The sequence below is a fragment of the Carassius carassius genome, chromosome 5, assembly GCF_963082965.1.
Source record: "Carassius carassius chromosome 5, fCarCar2.1, whole genome shotgun sequence".
Classification (NCBI taxonomy): domain Eukaryota; kingdom Metazoa; phylum Chordata; class Actinopteri; order Cypriniformes; family Cyprinidae; genus Carassius; species Carassius carassius.
In genome coordinates, this window is record NC_081759.1 from 30287477 (window position 1) to 30308637 (window position 21161).

At 36.2% G+C, this 21161-nt stretch overlaps 1 protein-coding gene across 1 annotated transcript in view; it reads right to left on the reverse strand.

The window, feature by feature from the left end:
- Positions 1 to 21161, reverse strand: part of lamc3 (laminin, gamma 3) — a 93205-nt gene that overhangs the window by 20950 nt on the left and 51094 nt on the right. Inside the window, exons 10-12 of the mRNA XM_059550560.1 lie at positions 15094 to 15292; positions 13615 to 13718; positions 5612 to 5839 (exon numbers count right to left, since the gene is read on the reverse strand). Of these exons, the coding sequence (XP_059406543.1) occupies positions 5612 to 5839; positions 13615 to 13718; positions 15094 to 15292 (531 nt within the window). The remainder of the gene's footprint in view (positions 1 to 5611; positions 5840 to 13614; positions 13719 to 15093; positions 15293 to 21161) is intronic.

Below are 21161 nucleotides of genomic sequence, written 5' to 3' on the forward strand. Positions count from 1 at the left end.
CATGGACCACATTTTCAGGGGCTTTTTGCAATTTGAAAGCTTTATTCTCCATTTATTGTAACTGCGTGGAAAGGATTATGTCTTTTTATGGTTTTATGTAAGAGAGCACATGAGGGTGAGAAATTACTATTTTTTTGAGTGAACAAAATGTATCGGTTCTCAAACACTGAAATAAAGGTCATGATGTGAGACAACATCACATATTTTGTCGGTGACCCGTTTTATTTCACTTCACTGCCCCAGTAATGTTGCAATCCAAAAGCAACAGGTGACATAGAAAATTTGGACCAGATTCATTTGAATCATAACTGAAGGCTTGAAGATGATGGATGACATTTCTGTCCGCATTGCAACCGGTGATGAGAATGAGTGCAATCCAGCTGAAATGATTAATCTCAGGATGTTTTTCAGCATGAATAGCCAGTTACTCCTGGCCACAAAGGTATGAAGAGACAGACAGAAAGGAGAATGGGAAGGTGAGAGAGGTTACATTTAATTCTGTTTGAGTGTAAAAGAAATGCTGGCTACCATCTGTGTGTTGGCCTCGGCGGATGTTAAAGTTGCCCTTAGGATAATATGAGACAGATGTGGCAGCTATTGACTGGCAGGTGCCGCACACACACACACACACACACACACACACACACACACACACACACACACACACACACACACACACACACACACACACATAGAAACAACCACTTCCCTGTGTGCAGATCACAAGATGCTGGCGTGGAAGTTGCGTTCATTTGCATTCTGAAACAAAAGTCTCCTTATTTCCTCAAACTGCCTGACGACTGACAGTGATATCAGATCAACATTCTCTCACAGAGTTCGATTTATATTTAATGGTTAAACAATCAAGATTAATCAAGTTAATTTTACATGCTGTCCAACTAATGGTCACAAAAGAGGCCAGGTTCATTTTGCATTCAAATCAGAATTCTACATATTCACAGACTCATCTGTGCTATGCAAAACAGGACGAGCCAGACGTCTGCTGGGATTATCATATCAATGTCTTTACTTGAAATCTTGCATCTCTTCAGGCAAGTTTATTCCTAGTGCCTGACATTTGTACCTTTCCTCTTTTTGAATTATTCACTGCTTTAGCGTGGCTAAATGTCAGCACCTCCACATGGGCTCTTCCTGACTCTTTGAGAGGGGTGAAAGAATGAGAGTAAAATAAAGACGTCCCTCTCTTTCCAAAAACAGAGGCTTGAAAAGGACCCATCCCTGCAGCTGTCCTTAGGAAAAGGGCGCTCTTGACCTCCGCTAGCTGCCAGACTACATCCGTCATAAGGCGGTTGAGCTTGTTAGAATATTCATTACAGGTTGGTCTACATTAAATAGCTAATTAGACTGTAGCATTTTCATTTATGAGGCTCCAGATGGTTAGCCAAACACATTTTATGTTGCACTGGCATCAGATAGAATAAATCTTTGGAATCAATTACAGCAAAAATATTTATTTAAGAGTTTGTATGTATCTTTATTTATGCTTTGTTTAATTATAGACTTTTGTTCAAAAGACTTTGGTCGAACTTTTGAATTTCTTCTTCAAAGAAATTATTTTATTCTACTATAATAAGGAATGTTTCTTGAGCAGTAAATCAGCATATTAGAATAATCTCTGAGGGTTCATGTGATGAGACTGGAATAATGGCCTCTGAAAATTTGGCTTTGCCATTACGGGAATAAATTACATTTTCAAATATATTCAAATAAAAGTTAGCTATTTTAATTACATTTCTGTATTTTTAAACAAATATACACAGCCTTGGTGAGCCTGAAAAACGAAGCAATATGTAGCAGTCTAGAAATAAAATAAAATGAATTTTTAATAAATAAATAATTCATGTATTGTGTACCACGCACAAGGTGTACTGGCAAACGGACATCAAAAGCTTCAGAATAATTTTACTCACGGATGCTCAATTCTAAAAGATTGAAAGCTGAGTCTTTTCATTCAGTCTTTGAATTGAAGATATGTTCTCACAACTCTGAAAATTAGACAGCCGATCATCTATGACAAAGACAGACAGATGTCTTTTCTCACTACAGAAAATCTTCCATGTATTTTCCCTACTCCTTTCATTATCTTTTTCATATCCTTTATAAGGCCGGCTTCACTGTAGGAACAATGATGATGTAGGAACAGAGAGAAAAATCAGAATAGAACAGAAAAAAACAGCCTTTTAAATGTATGAGTCACCCTTATAAAACACATTTTAAAACCTATGTGAATATAGGACCTCATGTAATACAAGAATGTGAGAATATATTTAAGTCTGAGTTGACCATTCAGTTCTCTTTAGGCAAGCTCATGCTGTTTTCTTCTTTATTTGCTGGTTTTAATTAAGTAAATATTACAGACAAACATACTAAGCAGATTAATGTTTTTTTTTACGTGCTGTTATCCGCTATAAAATTATTCATTGTTTTTGCTATATTTACTGATCCAAATCGAATGCACATCTCTTTTGCAAAGGGTGGGGAGAGAATGAAAGTGAGAGGAAGAGAGAATGAAAATGACACAACGGCACAAGGTGAGATATGAATACTCTCGCACTTTCTGTGACTGTAGCAGTTAATGTAAATACATTTATATGAAATCCCACATCTTCAGCAAACCCCTCTTTTTCTGCATCTCTCTCTAGTCTTTCCCTGATTCTTCCAAGACAAATACAAGCCCTGTCAGCCTAATTTTATGGATGGGGTCCCTTGAATTAACATGCTTGGGAGAAGTACTCAAGAATGAGACCAGAAAACACACACGCAAAATATATAAGCATCCGAAGGACATATGCTTGACTTCATTAGTCCTCCAGCACATCTCTGTGCCACCATTCCATTTTTTCCACTGCAAATATTAACTTTTTTTCAATCTGTTGTATTGCTCGCAAGAAAATAGAAATGACATGCACAGGCAGACTTGAAATAAATCACAATTACGAAGCACTACTGGATCCAGCTCGGAGAGGTAAGCTTCCCTCCTCTCTTATCTCTGACCAAACAAACAACACCTGTGCTGAGTGACAAGACTAATAACCAATTAACACCCAATTACAACCATATTACATTACCGGGAGAAACACCCTCTTGTTCGGAAATAATAAATCAAAGGGGTGTGGCCCATCAGTGCACAAACCCTTCCTGAAGTGGAAATGAGATTGAACTTATGCTCATCAAAGGACTAACAAAATATAATTACGCTTACGAATGCGAAACGAGATTAAAACACACTTTTTGGTGTGGAGAAAAATGAAGAGTGACGTATGCATATGCTAATGAAAAGCGTGCTGGTTTTCAGCAGGGACCTTGCAGGCCTAGTTCTATTTACGAACCTGGAAAATATTTAAGCAGCTAAATGGCAATGAACAGCACCCGCTGTGACTTAGGCGAAATCTGCTTTGAAGTTAAACAGGTTCATAAATAAATAAAAGGAGCGGGCTCCTCCTTTTCTCCGGGGAGGTGAAGATTTCCAGTGCATACTTTCGTTCGATCTTGAGCTTCTTTTGCTTTGATTCCCTCTTTCCTCCTTCCTTCAGTACCCTCCCTTTTTCTCGCAGACATGCGAATCGTTTGCTCTCGTTTGTCCTTTTGCCTACCCCGAGTGGTAGATAAAGTCATGTCTGACATTAATTTGTAATGTTAAAGACTTGTACCAAACTAATTACACATTACGCTCATAATAAAAATGATGGAGGTTTAATTTGCCGCATATTAAAAGAGTGAAATTACTCATCAGTGTGAAAGAGAGACAGTCAGAGTGGGCAAGAGAGAAAGAGGGGAGGATGAGCGCTCAAATCCACGCCAGGAGTCGTCGCTGAAAACAGTCAAACACAAACAAACACTCTTTGTTATGCAATCGACATTACAATTAATTAGCCCCTGGCTGGCTCGCAGGTCTAATAGAGGAGAGAGAGACGAGTGTGAACTCTATCAACCTTGTACAGAAAGACAGCCTGCCATTCTAGCTGCTAATGGGGTCACGGAAAGAACAAGAGGAGGAATGAAAACGTGAGAGTGGAACAAGGAAAAGCAGCTCAGTAAATGACAGGAACAAGAAGAGGAACATTTGAGTGATTGTGTTGGAGGTATAAAAACGTATTTAGAAGCCTACAGTCAGAAGGAGTATAAGCAGACCATATGTAGACAAATGGAGAAACTGCACCATTCAATATGGCAACTGTAGAAATAGAACTTCCATCTTTTAGATAAAAGAGCAAATGGGCTTTTGATAGTGGCTTCTTTTAATATAGAAGAAATAGGAACTGTACTTTTAGGTGATGACATTGTCTGAAAGAAATTCATCCTTCTGTTCAGCAGTGTAGCTCTTAATTAGTAAAAATACATTCAAAAACGTATATACAGTTTAAAATAATTACCATTTAAAATAATTCTACAATAATTCTAAAATGATATCTACCACTCAAAAGTCTGGGGTCAGTTTTTTTTTTGATTGATTGATTGTTGGAAAGAAATTCATACTTTCATTTACCAAGATGCATTAAACTGCTCAAAAGTAGGAAATACTTTTAGAATGTAATTATAAACAAGAGATTTCTATTTCAAATAAATGCTGTTCATTTCAGCCCACTATTCATAAAAAAAAATCTTTAAAAAGTATTAAGTATTAAATATTAAGCACCACAGCACAACATTGATAATAATATGAAATGTTTCCTGAAAACCAAATAAACATTTAGATGATTCTAATCATTTTACACTAAAAATGGAGTAATGGCAGCTGCAAATTCAGCTTTGCCATCCCTGGAATGAATTGCTTTTAAAAATATATTATAATATGCTCTGATTGCAAAGCACATTTTCAACAGCCATAACGCCATTCTACTAAGAAAACCATGTGCTATATAATCCTTAAGAAATCCTTCTAATGTGCTGATTTGGTATTCAAGAGACTTTTCTTTTTATTAGCACAGTTGAAAATGGTTGTGCTGCCTAATGAACTGTGGAAATGGTAGTGCCAAGTCTATTTCAGTTGTTAAAGTAGTGAATATACTTGCATTTCTTTCAAGTCACTGTTCAGTGTCACTTTTGAAATTTCGGTTTTCATAAATGGCCCAACACAAACACATTTTTCCAGTCTTTCTATTGTTCTTTTGAGTGATGAAGGCTATTCTATACACAAGAACAAAAGAACAAAGCAAGCAGTATCTAACCAGCACATGGGAAAGAAGTAGACAGCCCAGATTCACAGCAAAATTAGGAGCACATAAGAGTCTGCAGTTTGAGAAAGAGACCCCTCACTGATGCTTAGCTGGAAGCCACATTGAACAGCACACACTAAACACCAGCTTTATTTGCAGTAGTCAAGAGAAGATACTGAGATGCTGCTGGACTTTCAAAAGAGCCCAAAGACAAAGCCACATCTGACACTTGCATGATTAACTATCAGAGATGCATGGGTGTATCCCAAAATTTTGAAGATCACTGTATCTATATGGAAAAATAAACATTACTATGGTGGGGAAACAGTATATGTTGCATTACTGGATGACACCCTGCATATTACTGGATGACACCCTGCATTAAAAAGTTGAGACTGCATGCAAACAAACCAACAAACAAACACACTCCCAACCTGTCTCAGGATGGCAGGTCCCATGTTGATTGCAGTTGCAAGGTACACAAGGGGAGAGGGGTCCACCATTAGGGGTTTCCCTGGTGAATCCAGGAGCACAGTGTTCACAGAACTGCCCAGTGAATCCTCTGGGACAAGTACACTCCTCCACCCATGAAGCAACTGGAACCATATTGTAGTTTGTCTGGACTGCAGATTCAAGGCTTACCCTGGAGAGCTGGGAGGTGTCTGTAAACAAGAAAAGATGTATCACAACAATTGTGCAACCTACTTGTAAATTATATAAATATATAAATAATAAAAATATAAATCTTTGTTGAGTCTTTTAAAATACATACATACATACATACATATATATATATATATATATATATGTATGTATGTATTTTAACTGTTTAACAGTAGTGCAAACAAACAAATAAATAAATAATCAATCAATCAATGGGGTGCAAAGAAATGGCATAACAGTAAATAAATGTAAGATGCTGTGTGACAGAAAAACAAGTTTTTTTAGAGTACACTGTCAGAAATAGGGGTACAGCAGGGGTCCATTTCTGTCCCCCAAGGTACAATCTACACTATTGTACCCCATAAGGCTTATTATTGGACCTCAAGGTACATATATGTACCTTTTTGAGGGTCAATAAGGTACATATATGTTCCCAAGCATTAAAAGGTACATATATGTACCATTTCTTTGAAAGGTTAAGGTACAATACCAAGAGCCAGCCTTGATTGGCTGCTTGATTTTCATTTGAAAAGAACGTCCAGTTCGCAGTCTTTCTTTTGGCAGAGACGAAGTCATAGATAGCATGGTTCTTACAGGGCTTTCAGTAAAATCAGCAGTGTAATATTTGCAGTGTTAAAAGTCATTAATTGCCAAAGAGTTTAATAAAAAATCTACAGTGTTAAATAGTAATCATGTTCAGTGTTGTTATATGGTGTAATTTCACTTTTACACTAAAAGTGCGGATTAAAAAAAAAAACGCCGAATTGTCTGGACTCCGCCCCTCAGTAACGGCTGCCTTGCGAGGCGATGATGACATTTTCCTCGAGCGACTGAGACGGTAAGTTGGATTGCTTTTCCCTTGATAAAAGTACACCGGAAAAAACATTTTTGTTGATAATTTTACTCAAAATATGATTGGTGGTGAACACATTTAGAAATTACCAACTGCAAGTGTTTTTGTCAGGTTTAATGATGATTGTGAGGTGCAGAGATGTAAGTTACAGAAGCGTTAAAGTTTATCATCATTCGGTTTCCTCAAAAAAGGTGATTAACGTTACGTGTAAAATAACTTTTTGGAATGTGCTTACAATGTAAGTCATTTATGCTTTACGCTTCTTTCATTTTTGTTGGTCGACACGTCCTCTCTCCTCTGTTCCCGCCGAGGCCTGGGTTTACTGGAGTCTGGTGCTGAAGACTGAAGCAGCTAACTTTACATTCGGTAGGTGTTCTACTCAAATGAGAGAATTCATCAAATGGTAAATGTATTTGTTTTTGAAAGCATTGAGTGCGGTATTTCATTATGCACCAATAACAAATTTGTTTTTGTGACTCATAACACCGTGTTGAAGTGTCTGTCTCGCCGCTGCAGATGTGCAGTCTTTCTGCAGCCAGAGCTGCTATAACGAGGGACATTTACAGTCATTTGACTGACGTTATCTAAAGCAAAACTCTGAGACTAGAGCACGTTTAAAAACTTATATTCGCCACTGTCTTGTGTTGCTTGTTCTCAGCGCTGAATATCATGTCTGTCATTTCATATCTGCGTCAAGACACAAACGCACTAAATCATCAAGTTTTTCTTAAGCAAATTAACGTTACGTTTATTTACGTGCCGGGCTGCGTATGAAAGTGAGTTAAAGGTTACGTAGGTGAAACTGTAAATCTGTCAGTCTTTCAGTTTCCTTCGGTGTTCACTGGCAGAGCTAGCATGTACTTTATCAATTCATATGGCATCCTATTTTGGGTTGAATAATGTCCCAAATGCTATATTCAAGGTTACGTGTTAATGGAGAAATATGTCTGAATCTATCTATAGTTTCTTTTCACATTATAAATAATATATAGATAAATTCTTAACAAGTAATGTAGTACACTGTTCATTTTAAGATGTCTTATTACTCATGTTACTCATTAAAATTATGTACAAATGTAATACTTGAATAAAAGTTGTAAAAATACAAATTTATTTAATAATCAGATTAAATAAATACATAAATTGTTTCCGGCCTCCATGTGAATATTGCACAATGTTTCATTTAACTGACCCTAGAATGAAGGCTATATAAAAAAATAAATAAATAAATAGTTTATGATTTGACACCCGTTTTATAGACAGTTCTCATCATACTCATAATTAGGGGTAATCACAATTGTTTCACCACATTTACTTCTTTAAATAACTGAAATAACTGTTTTTATCCTTTTTACAATAGAACTGGCCCAGACTTCTGCAGTGTCAAGTGAAGGAAGCTCCTGTGAGTCTGGTGACTCTGAGTGTGAGTGATGGATGACCTTCAGGAAAGGAGCAGAATGATGAAGATGACGCAGAGAAGTGTGAGTCTGTCTCATTTATATGTTATTCTGTGTACAGTAGAAATTTAAAACGCACAAATGAATATGAAAAATTTAAGTTTAACTGGGCAGGCACACAATTTTAGTTTATGTTCACACCTGGAATTTACTAATTACTAATTTAAGATATCAAACTGCAAAAAGATAAATGGTAAGTTGGCCCAAAAATGGAAAAAGTGTCATAATTTCTCACTATCTGTGATTCCAAACCTGCAAGACTTGCATTCATTTTCCAAACACAAATGGAGATATTTTCAATGAGATAATTTCCTTCCACCACATTTTCTGAAGAGACTCTTTCACTTTACAATGAACAGAATTACTTTTTTTTTTAACATTGATCAGGGAACATAAACAGAAAATGTGGACTAAACCACATTATACATATAAATTACTTCTCTTTATGGATTAGATCTTTTTATGAAGTATTAAAGTGGTAGTTAAGGGACAGAAATCTTATATTCTATTAAAATATCTTCAGTTGTGTTTCAAATATAACAAAAGGCTGAGTAAACTGATGAAATGTTTATTTTTAACGAACCCTGTAATAAAAGTATATGGCCATATGTGTCACCCAAGATGTGTGCTATTGCCAGGTTGTGAACAGAGCCATAGTGTGTCTACACAATCAACTGAGTAGAATGGTTCCTGAGACAGATGTTGTCATTAATTGTTGTTTTGTTGTTGTCATTGTTTTTTTCTTTCTTTTCAAGAAGCCAAGTTCCTGCTTCTCCCAAGACCTTCAAGGACCCAATTGACCTCTGAATCAGCTGTAAAGGAGGAAGAAACCGATTGTCTAAGGTTAGACTATATTTTAGAATAAGAATATCTATATTTTTGCTGTAACTGTAGTCTGTGTTCACTCATTTATTTTATTTTTTTGCTGATTTTGTTCTTGTTGATCTGTTATCTAGAATGGGACAGCGATACTGCATCCATTGGTCTCCTACTTCATTTGATTCCCACATCATCACAAGGCTGCCAGGGACCTGGAAAAATGTCATCCTGTCAAGCTGAAAAACATCTTCAAAAAGGTACATTTGGACATTTCTGTCACTACCTATTGTCTGCCTCAAAATATTGCCAGATGGCTGGTATATGAAAAACACAATTAATATAAATAAAATCAGTTGGAGAGCTGACCTTGAGTGTTACTTTTGTCTTTTATCTGCAGGCACTAACAAGAACAGCTTGATGCAGAGAAAAGACCACACAGTCATACCTGCTCGCTGATGGGACAACGAGGAACATCATTTATGGATGCTACACAACTCAAATCTACACGTCATATTTGTTCATGTCTAGGTAAATTTGATGATGTTGTGTTTTATTAACTATTTTATGTTTCTGTGCAACACTTAATGAATGTAACTAACTAACCTCTACACATCTGGTATATGCTTTAAAGTTGCCAGTTTGCCCATTTGTTCAATAAATGATGAAATTTATACATCTGTCTGAAGACTCTTGATTTTATGTCTAATCTTGTACATTAACTTTATTTTTAACATAATTAACATTTTATTTGTTTGCACTGAAAAGAGGACTTAATTAATTACACTTAAAACAACCCCAGTGGTGTTAAATACACTTACTCCGTAGATGATCGTTTATATGTCACAGTTAGACATTGTTTAAAATGAAATGTGAAAATGAAAAGGATTGAATAAATTCAGATTTAAATTCTGCGTGTGTGTGTAAATTATATATATATATCAAGGATTGTACCCTGTCGAAGCCAATTTTGTACCCTTTTTGAAGGGTCCATTTTTGTACCGTTAAATAAAGGTACAAAATTGCCACCACAGGTACAAAACTCGTCTCTTAAGGTACAAATCACAAGGGTACAAATTTGTACCCTATGCCAAGGGTACAAAAACTGTACCCTTGAGGGTACAGCCCCAGTGACAAGCCATTGTACCCCTAAAGGTACAATTATGTACTTTCTTTTCTGAGAGTGTAACATCATGTGCTGACTAAGAAAAGTCAAGTGCCTATTCAAACAGTTTTGTTTTTCTTCAGCAGGATTCAGCAGTTCTGAAGGATTTGGAAAGAGCATTCCACCATGAATCTACACTGAATGTGAAATCACTGTGTCCCGTCCCACTTATAATTGCCCTCACGATGTAGCTTAGCTAGCCTGCCTGCTAAAGCTCCCCACTGCCTTTCTCTCACCTTTGCTTACACACAGACAGACATCAGGACCACTGGGTGCAAGCAGATAGAATCTTTGATCACCATATGAATAAATGAACAAGGAATGAATTAATCAATAAGGGCTGAGTGGGGAGAGGTGGAACATGGTGAAGGTGAGTGGGTCTTTGTTTCTCTCAGGGATCCATACTGCCTCATAAATAGTGATAGAGGGAGACTGTACACAGATCAAATTTCTCTCTCACCTCAGCTCTCTCTTCCTCCAGGGTCTCTGTGTCCTATCGTCTCAACTTCTCACCTTTCATATCAGGACATGGCCAGAAAAACTAATGATTGCATGTGCTTTTGAGAGATACCGGCATTTGTGTGTGTGCGGCCGTATACAGACAAACTGATTATCATGTGCACATTGTAGCAGAAGAGGAGAGCGGTTCAAACATATGCACAAATTTCAGTGCAGCAGTTTCCAAGAACCAATGAAAGAATCTGTCAGTGCAAGACGTGGTAGAGAAATAATTATGCTCTTTGGTAAGATGTAGTTTTCTTCCTTTGACGAAGAAAACAGACGAGAGACAAAGTGTGTGTGAGAGAAGATATATACTCCCACGTAGCTTCATGTACAGTATTTGTTAGTGTAGCTTGGCAGGGATGCTCAGAGTTTAGTCTCCTCTTACAGGCATTTTCTCTTTTTGTTAAAGCTCCTTACTATCTCCTGAATGAAGATGTACAACAAATGCAAGTGTTAAAAGCATCTACGAAAAGAAAAAGCTTCTGGTTAGCAGAAAACACTGCCAAGTAAAATTGCCATATGTTGATGCCAGACACACACGGATGTCATGACTAAAACCACAATTGTTTTCTGCTGTTTATTCATGTTGTTCACACATTTATAATAATGGAAAAATACTTGATCATAAGCCATGTGGTCTCAGTGGGCAAATGTTTCAGTCTGCCATGGAATTACCTTCCTCCGAAAACACAAAGCAAAACCTGTTTTAGGCAATTCATACAGACTATCTATAATATAACCCTGTTTTCACCTGGTGTTGAGATGTTATTTATTTTAATTTTTTTTTAAGTTGTCTGTGCTAAATACAGAGGAGAATGTTGTATTAATTGCTCTATGTGTGTATACAACTTTCTGTTGTGGTCTGCCCTGAAAATAAACTTTAAAATATCTAACTCATTTATTATATCTGTCTTCCTTTTTTGTGTGATATTTGTGTATGTATGTATGTACATATGTAAAGTGCCTTGAAAAACTAGGCACTATATTGAAATAGAGATTTGTTATTATTATTATTATTATTGCAAAAAAATATATAATTATTATTATTGATAATAAATATAAATAATCATTTGTTTTTCCCATTGCTTTTCATTATCTACCTGTTAAATTATATATATATATATATATATATATATATATATATATATATATATATATATATATATATATTTACTTATGTAAACTAAAAGAGAAACTAAAAGACTTACAATAACATTTATTTATTTACTTAAAGGTGTGGTTGACTGTTTATGGGGTGCTGTCTAACATGTTAATTATTTGTAAAAAAAACAAAACAAAAAAAAACTATTTTTTTTTCTTCACATAATTTACATTTATTCTACACTCTTCTCTGATAAATGGTCTGATGAGTTCCTGATTTTATGAAGCCCCTCCCTCACAAATATGCAATGAGCTAAGATTGGTTAGTTGGCCTAGAGTGTTGTGATTCGCTAAACCTCCTAGTGCAGCACAGAAACGTCACGCCCCTCACCTCAGAATATGCTCCGGTTGTATAGTAAACAATGACGTCGTCAATATCGCTTATCAGTTTGAACTAGATTAAGACCCATAGAATATTATTGAAGAGGATCACTGAGTACCTGTGAAAGCACGGCTCTTACAGGACGTTTCAGAATGTTAGTTTCTAATATATGATTTTATCCTGGTAAAAGCTTTAATACAGCATAATATATGATTGCGTAATAGCATTTTTGTAAAGTAATTGTTTGTATTTTGTAACAGTAAGAAGTGTTTGCCAGCAAGTATTTCACAACCACGTGAGTGTCCATGTTTAACGCTTCTCGTAACTATGTGAAAAAATATCTGTCTGTCTATACACAAAGTGTATAATTGGAACAGTTCATTGTTGGAGCTGAGCTGATGAGCTGAATGAGAGAGAGAGAGAGAGAGAGAGAGAGAGAGAGAGAGAGAGAGAGAGAGAGAGAGAGAGATGCAGAGCAGATTTTGTGCAGAGCAGGGGGACAGTATTAAGAACCGCTGCTTTATAACATTGATTTTGAAACTTGTTGATCCATCAGAATCGTTAGAAGACAGAATCCCGATTAATATATGAGAATAGATTTTTTTTGTGGAGCTCTAGTTTTGATGGCATGGCAAAAACTCTTCCTCTTTTCTATATTGCAGTGCAACATGACTTTACCCCCTTTATTGAAATTTCTGGGTTTGTGACGTCACGAACCTGGGAAGAAGCTTGTTGTAGTCTCTACGAAATTTTTTTGTAGTCATTGAACTGCCATAATTTCAAAAGACGACATCTCTGTTTGCATTGAACTTTTGCAGATATTGTTTATGCTCGCTGAAACTTTGCAGATATTGTTTATGCTCGTGGATTTGTCATCGCATGCCGCGCGACATCCAGTGTAGACAGCATCAATGATTAAAATAAGTTCCATTGTATTTTTGTTCAATACACTTACGATATTGCTTTTGGTTAGCTACATAAGTTGAATTCACTTTCCAGAATAAAAGCTAAATCTTTATTACATTATTTTTTATGTTAAAAAAAATCTGTTAAAGAAAAAACAACATACAGTGATTTACAATTAAAGAAATTAAATACTGAATTCATGCCAGAATGGGAAACATACACACCTATAATCCATTCAGCTGTATTGTATTCCAGTATGTGACACTTTCCAACTGGTTAGTAAAGTGGCACATCACTGCATATCTCTCAATGAGTACAGAAATCATGCCACATTGAAAGGCAAACACTAAACACAATCACAGGCCAGGAACGAACTGAAGGGCAAGACCAAAGTTATAGGCTCCACTAGACTTGACACTAATCGATGGCTGATTACAGTACAGTCCATACTGCCAAGTATCGAATTGAACATTCCCTTGCCATTTTAAATCAATTTCTTTTAGTCTTTGAAGACTGCATTTCTGTCTAATTTCAGTCTTTTCCTTATACAGTTGTGCAACACACATACATATATATAAACCATGACTTACAGTTCTGGCCTCCTGCATTGCTGATATGTAGTGCAGTTAGATTGTAAAGCATTCGGAGAAACTCAAATTGGGCAATAGATGGATTAACGCTCTTCTCTGTTAACCTGGAAACCAGAAAGCAGAGATAATGGTTAGAAACATGTGACTATGTGTCTGCTATAATAACTAAGGTAGGGTTTTTCCAAAAGAAAACACAGGCACAGTAGGTCTAGTCAATTTAAGCCAATGGAATAAGGTATGAGTGAGTTACAAAATATTTGTATTTTCTTGTCACTCTGGTAGGAAAGTGCCTGTCAAAACAACAAATGCAAATGTAAAAAGCCTCTATGAACAGAAAAGCTTCAGGTTAGCAGAAAACACTTCCAAATAAAATATTTGGAAGTACATATTATTGCACACACACAGATGTCATGACTGAAAACACAATTGTTTTCTGATTCTTGTTTTTTGTTTTCTTATTCTTGTTCACACATTTATAATTATATAAAAAATCTATAAAAAAAAAAAAAAACTTGATAAACCATGTGTTCCCAGTGGGCAAATGTTTCAGTCTGCCATGGAAACTGAAATACCTTCCTTAGAAAACATTGGTCTGTTTCCACCTGGTATTAAGATGCTTTAAAAAAAAAAAAAAAAAAAAAAAGTCGTTACTACTATATATAGAGGTGAGAATGGTGTAGTAATTGGTGTAAAAACCAGCTTTTTAGCAGTACTGCAAGAAACAATTTATCTGCTAAATGACTAAATATAATAAAAAAAACTCTAGCACTTTCATGAGAACAACTACAATATATTTTTAAATTACTTTAGAAAATTGTTTTTCTACAATTTATATTTTAGAAAGCCCAATCCTATGAAAAATTACATCTTTTCACCCATCACAGGTTATATATTTAATCTGAAATGCAATGAACATCCTCATTAGCAACAGTATTCTTATTGAATTTTAACATTATGTGAACCTACCAGTCTGCAAATGTCCTTAAAGAGCATTATGCTTGTTTTATTTTTTGGTTTGTCTATTTTCCCATGTAGTAGGTAAATGACAAGTGCGGCAAATGCAGGTCTATGCAAAACAATACCAAACAACAAACTTTTTGATAAACTTAATTTTTAATGAAGTTCCAGACTGCATCAGTAAGAACTTGGTCCTTTGTTTACTTCATTTTATGGTGGATTCATTTACAAACAAGGCACAATTTGATGCAGGATTTTCAGAAATTCTGAAACTAAAAGATGTGTCGACTATATTGGATCCATCAGTAATGTTGAACCACACAAGTGTGAGTAACTGTTTTTATTAAGTGATCACTGTTGCTTTGTCTGTTGTGTGTTAAACAAGTCGTTTAAGTTTAAAATGTTCAAGCCAAATCGGATCTTTGAATCCCTTTTTACCCATGTGCCTTATTTCAGCAATGTATTCACTATCTGCCCACATGTTAGCAAACAGTCGGAAATAATACACTCACTCACACACACCTGAGAGTGAAAGTGTTGATGGGCGTCTTCTCCAATGAGGAATAAGTCTCCTGTTGTGAGTACAAATCAGCAGTAACTGATATTCTGGAGCCCTCCAGCATCACGGTCACACTTCTGGGCAAGAGTTCTTCCAGCTCAGCCGTAAATGACACACTAAGGGTTTGTCCGTAACTTAGCAACCTGTTCCCCAGATATTTATCTGCAATATAAAGATAAAACATTTAACAATTACCGTGCACATTCCAATTTCTATGACCATGGTGTGCTTAAGCAAATATGAGTGTAACATCTATCTGATAGCAACAGCTAGGCTGTAAATTGAGTTAAGTGGCTTGCTCAAGGGCAGTGCAGAATTTTCTGGAACACAAACTCACAACCTGCAGATTACCAGCATATTACACCAGCCACTAAGCTGCAACGACCAGATTACCAAAGATAAACAATGGCACAATGAAGAGTGTGTGACTGTGAAAGATAACAACTGTAAAAATATAATAGGAAGCCAAAATGTTCAGTTCACAGAAAGAAAGTGGATTTTTCTGCTTTGGAGAAAAAAGACGGTTGTATCTCTCTGATCTTATTGTGTTTGTACATCTCTATATGCAAGAGGGTGTAAGAGGAGGAACATAATTGCCACTCATATCTTTCCAGCCTCATTAAAGTGCTTTAACAAGACTTCAAAGAACCCCATGCTGAGCTTCCACAAAAATAAACATGCATGGACACACACACATACATATATATATATATATATATATATACAGTATATAAGTCATCTCCATTGAATAAGTCTGTAAAATAGAAAAGGCCAGAGTGGATGTTAAGTAGCTGGTACATTTTAAATAGCATCAGCAGTCAAGCTTGCCATTAGCTCTACTATATTCCTTTTGTAGCAGTAGAATTTTAAATACCAGTAGAGAATGCAGAAGCATACTGAGACGTTTTCTAAATTCAATATTACAGGACTGCTGTTCTTGTACTATATTTAATATTTAAAAACAGTTACACTGAAATGTAAGTTTTTGTCAGTTTGTGTAACTCATGTATGGATTATTGCCTCCAGGGGCTTCAAGTTGAGATGCCTGCAGCCTGCAACAAGGCACTGCAAATATAAATGTGATATAGCAAACAGCGAGCCAGCACTTAAAAAAATGGTTAAAATAAACAATCAATTTAAAAATAAAATGCTAACACCCATCCCAAGGGGTGTGTGTCTGTGTGTGTGTGTGTATACCTTATTCATGCTACATTGTGGAGACCAATATCCCCACAAGGATAGTAAAACCTGAAATTTTTGACATTTAAAAAAATATTAAAAATAGTAAATGATGTTTATCTGAAAGTGTAACAATGCAAACAAGTTTTCTGTAAGGGGTAGGTTTAGGGTTAGGAGGTATTAAAATAGTTTGGTCAGTATAAATGTAATAGAAGTCTATGGAAAGTCCCCACAATTCACAGAAACAAACGTGTATGTGTGTGAGAGAGAGTTTAATTATTTGTTTATGATGGCGCGCCTCCAAGCAGCTGGTGCCCCAGGGTCTCGCAGGACCATAATTCCTTGGGGCCACTGTATCTGACGGCAGTAATTCTTTACTCCTCGCAGAAGTTAATACTTGCTTCAGTCAAAGAACATTTTCCAGAGATGAGTTACACATCTCGGGACATAAAGCGATAGTAATACCTGTAAAAAAAATTGTATAGAATAGGATGGAGAGGGTAAGCCAAGGGAAAGACAGACTTTAAATTTTTTGCCCAGACACTAGAATGGCCAGTGGTTACAGTAAAATTGTTTTATTGTTTTGGGACTTTGGGAGAAACACTTACACCTGCTGGTGGTGATTAGATAGAGGTTAGGGATAGAGGTTCAGTAATGTCAGTCCTTCCTTTTCTTTTACTCTCAATACTTTTGTCTTAAAGGAAAACGCCATCGTTTTTCCATATTACACTATGTTCTTCCTTCAACTTAGACGAGTTGATACATACCTCTCCCGTCCCAGTGCGTGCACTCGATCACGCGAGCAGCGTCACTATACTAGTGTTTAGCTTAGCACCATTCATTCTTTAGGATCCAAACAAGGATGAATTTAGAAGTCACCACTTCCATGTTTTCCCAATTTAAAGACCATTACATGAGTAGTTACACGAGTAAGAATGGTAACACAAGATAAAATGTTTTCAGGAGTGATGATATTACTGCGCCGAGGTCGAAGTGAAGTCAACCTCATACATTATAATCATCATTTTTATCCGCTTAGGAAATTGCCACCTTTATATTTTGTGTCACCATACTTATTCATGTAACTAATCATGTAACCGTCTTTAAATAAGGAAAACATGGAAGTGTTTGGTAGCTTCTAAATTCGTCCCTGTTTGGATCCTAAGGAATGAATGGTGCTAAGCTAAATGCTAGTATTGTGGCGCCGCGTGCTACATCGATTGAGTGCACACACTGAGAAGGGAGAGGTACGTATCAACTTGAGGGAAGAACATAGTGGAATATGGAAAAAACCATTCACACATCTTGCCTTTATAAGGCAAAAGTGCAAAAAAAAAAAAAAAAAACCCAATAACAATAAATTACATTCTGTGGATCCTTAAACATTGGTTACCCATTTAGGATGTGTAATATAATGTGTGAAATAACAGAAAATATTAAAAGGTTCCAAAGTTTCAATCAATACACACATTCAAATCATTTACATGTCTAATTGTGATGCAGTAATGGAATATGTGGCGACTCATAATTCTTTGCATACTGTCGCAAGTCAAAGCAAAATGATTGTTCTTCCTGTTATCTAAAGCATTGGCAGCTCTGTGGGGTCAAATTTCTCATTGGACAATTTTGTGGCACCCCTAGGAGTTTCTTGTTCCCATCATCTCTTCACCATTGAACGGAACCCTGAAATACATGCACGGCGCCGCATGCATCTCCTGAAACAAAGAGCTGTACAACATTCTAAGCCCCGACTACCTGAAAGCTTGTTAGATACTTAGCAGGAGTGTGTTTTCTTCTCCGCCCCCCTGCCGTTCCACATGCAGAGACAAGTATGAGTCAACTTCAACAAAAGGAGGCTAAAATGTTCTGTACCTGTTGGATTCCTGTTGTTTTCAGGTCTGACAAAACGCTAAAAGCTCCGCTTTGAGCTTGGTCACAAACTCCAGCACCAATAGAAATGCTAATGCAAATTTTAACTTGAAAAAAAAAAAACCTACAGTGGGTGTTGTTTTCAGGGTTTGTACAGAAACTATATAATGTAATACCAGGACTTTCAAGCACTACCTTTTTTTTAGTTTTCAAGGACTAAAATCAGAGATCACAATATTGCTATTATCTTTCAAATTCTAATAAATAAACTAATAAATCAAGCACATGCAAAGCATGCAGTGGCTGTGGCAACTTGAAAAGATACTATGGCAAAGTTATCGTTTTCCTTATTCAAAGTGATTTTTTTATGAATATATGACTGACCTGAAGAGTAACAGGTTCATCATACCCTTGGAAAATTAGGAGCTATAACATGCTCATAGACATAAGGGATGTGACAATACACTTAGCTCACAAGATGAGACAAAATACAGATACCTGGTTCACTAGATAGAGACAATATTTTAATACTATTTTTAAGAAATTTTCAGTGACAAAATATTTGTCTTTTAATCACAAAAAATAAAACAATGTAGTTGTATTTTGAAACATATAACTAATCTAGAGCCGTAACTAATGATTATCTTGGTAATCAATAGCACTGAAAGTGAACGTCCAACCCTCCCTGCAATTGCCGTCCAAAGCCACGCCCCCTGAACGCATTTATGCTCACATACCAGAATACCAGAGACAACATTACTACAATAGGCTACATCAGTGGTTCCCAATTCCAGTCCATGTTCCGAAGTGAAGTAAACCCCTGCTCAGGGAGTAGGAAGCAATGAACACGGTGTAGGGATCATATCGATTGGAACACAGTTCATTCACGTAGCTCGAGTTGATCATCTGAATCGGGTGTGTTAACTAAGCGAGTCATGTAAAATATGTGCCCGAGCACTAGGATTGGGAACCGCTGGGCTACATCATGTGTCATTAACCAGTGAGAAAACGTTAAAAGTTTTACAATACCAGGAAGGAAGACCGGGTTGTTGATGTTTGTGAATACACTAATGATGTATTCTGTCTGCGCTAACAGGGTGCGCAGATGTATGCAGATACATACATTGACACAGAGCGTTTTGATTGGACGTACATTTCATGGTCCTTTGCTTTCCACAGAATATATAAATACAGATAAATAAATTTAAACCACTTAACTTAGTGATTGCTATCGGGATGTAAAGAGACTTTCAACCAGTATAAAAAAAAATAAAAAAAAAATTCTGAAGACAATCATCTATTGCACCTTTATGCGAAAAACAGGCTTTATATTGACAAAATTTTGATATATATATATATATATATATATATATTAAACTAATGATGAGACAATAATAAATGGTTCAAATAAAGTATCAAATCCAAGTAATCACATGGCTTTATTGAATATCACTGTTAAAATATGTATTATGCCTACGTATAATATAAACATAACCTCCTTAAGTACATTATGTATTACAAATACCTGAAGAGGGCGCCAACGGCCTGGCCATGCTTCACTTTACAGCATGATCCAACAACTTTTAATTCCATGTCATTTTAAAGGTGCAATGTGTAATATTTACAATTATCAATTTACATAACTATGTTTTCAGAGGTGTATACAGACCTTTCTTAATGAACCGTTATGTTTTTATTACCTTTTTGATTGAGCAATTTCTATCTATATACACTGCGGGTCCCCTTACATGAAAGTCGCCACCATGTTTCTACAGTAGCCCTAAACGGACAAACTGCTCTACAGAGTGCGTTTCGTCACTTTGTTGTTTTTTTTGAATAAAACACTGACACAATGATGAACAAGTACATTAACATTCGCAATACCATCAATTTATCGAATAATTAAGTAAATATTATTCCTTGATTTACCTTTGTGAAAAAATGTCATTGCTCTCTGCTGTCTTTACCGACAACATCTTTACTTGTGTCGGCCACCGTAGCTTCTCTAAAGGGAGGGATGAGCGGGGAACTGAGCCTCACCGCTAGATGCTGCTAAAATTTACACACTGCACCTTTAATATTTGCCACATGCAAACTCAGGGAGGGTTTTAACTTTTATTTTGAAATAGCGATATACAACAAATCACATAGGCTTAAGAGAAATATGCTGATTTATTCTCGTGTTTGTATAGTTATAAATCTAGTGAGATAACACACTGTTTTTCCAGATGAACGTTAAGCATCCCAGTCTCACAGCATATGCAGAGGAAAAGTTTGTGGACCGAGCTGCTGAGATGGATATGCGCTCCAAAGCTTGTAAATGATAACAGTGCAACAAAGTGCATCAGACACCTGAAACCCGAAATTCTCTGGAGAAAACTCGACAATCTATAAGATGAAATAACTGAAGCTAGAAATTAGAAAATATAATATAAAAGTAATGTTAGCAGTTCAAAAGAATACAATATCCCCCATAGCATTCAGCACTACCTGTTTAACTCCCATCTCTTCAAGATCAAATTTGATTAAATGGAGGTGTTAACCCTGTCTCAGACAAACAAATTAATTGTCACCACAACGACAAAGCCTTGTGACATTTAGGGAGCCGTCATCAAACTTAACAATCAATCCGGGCTTTAACTTTTCCCTGACTCAATTAAACCCACTGAGCCTCAATTACATTTCCTCAGTTTCACACAAACAATCCCTCTGAGGGGATGGATTGAGCATCTGGGTAGTTTTTATAAGGAGAGTCCTGTTGAAATGCATTTTCTACATCTTTTAGAAAGGACAGCATGTGAAGAAACAACCTCTAAAGTAACGGAAATTAAACTATTTGTTTTTATCATTCAGCGTTTGAACAGTTGCAATAAAACTCAGACCAGGTAGATGACATATTGATTGTGATGCGAATGAAAACAAAGCTGTGAGTTCAGTCCACTATGCAGATGGATAGTTGAAAATTCTGTCATCATTTACTAAC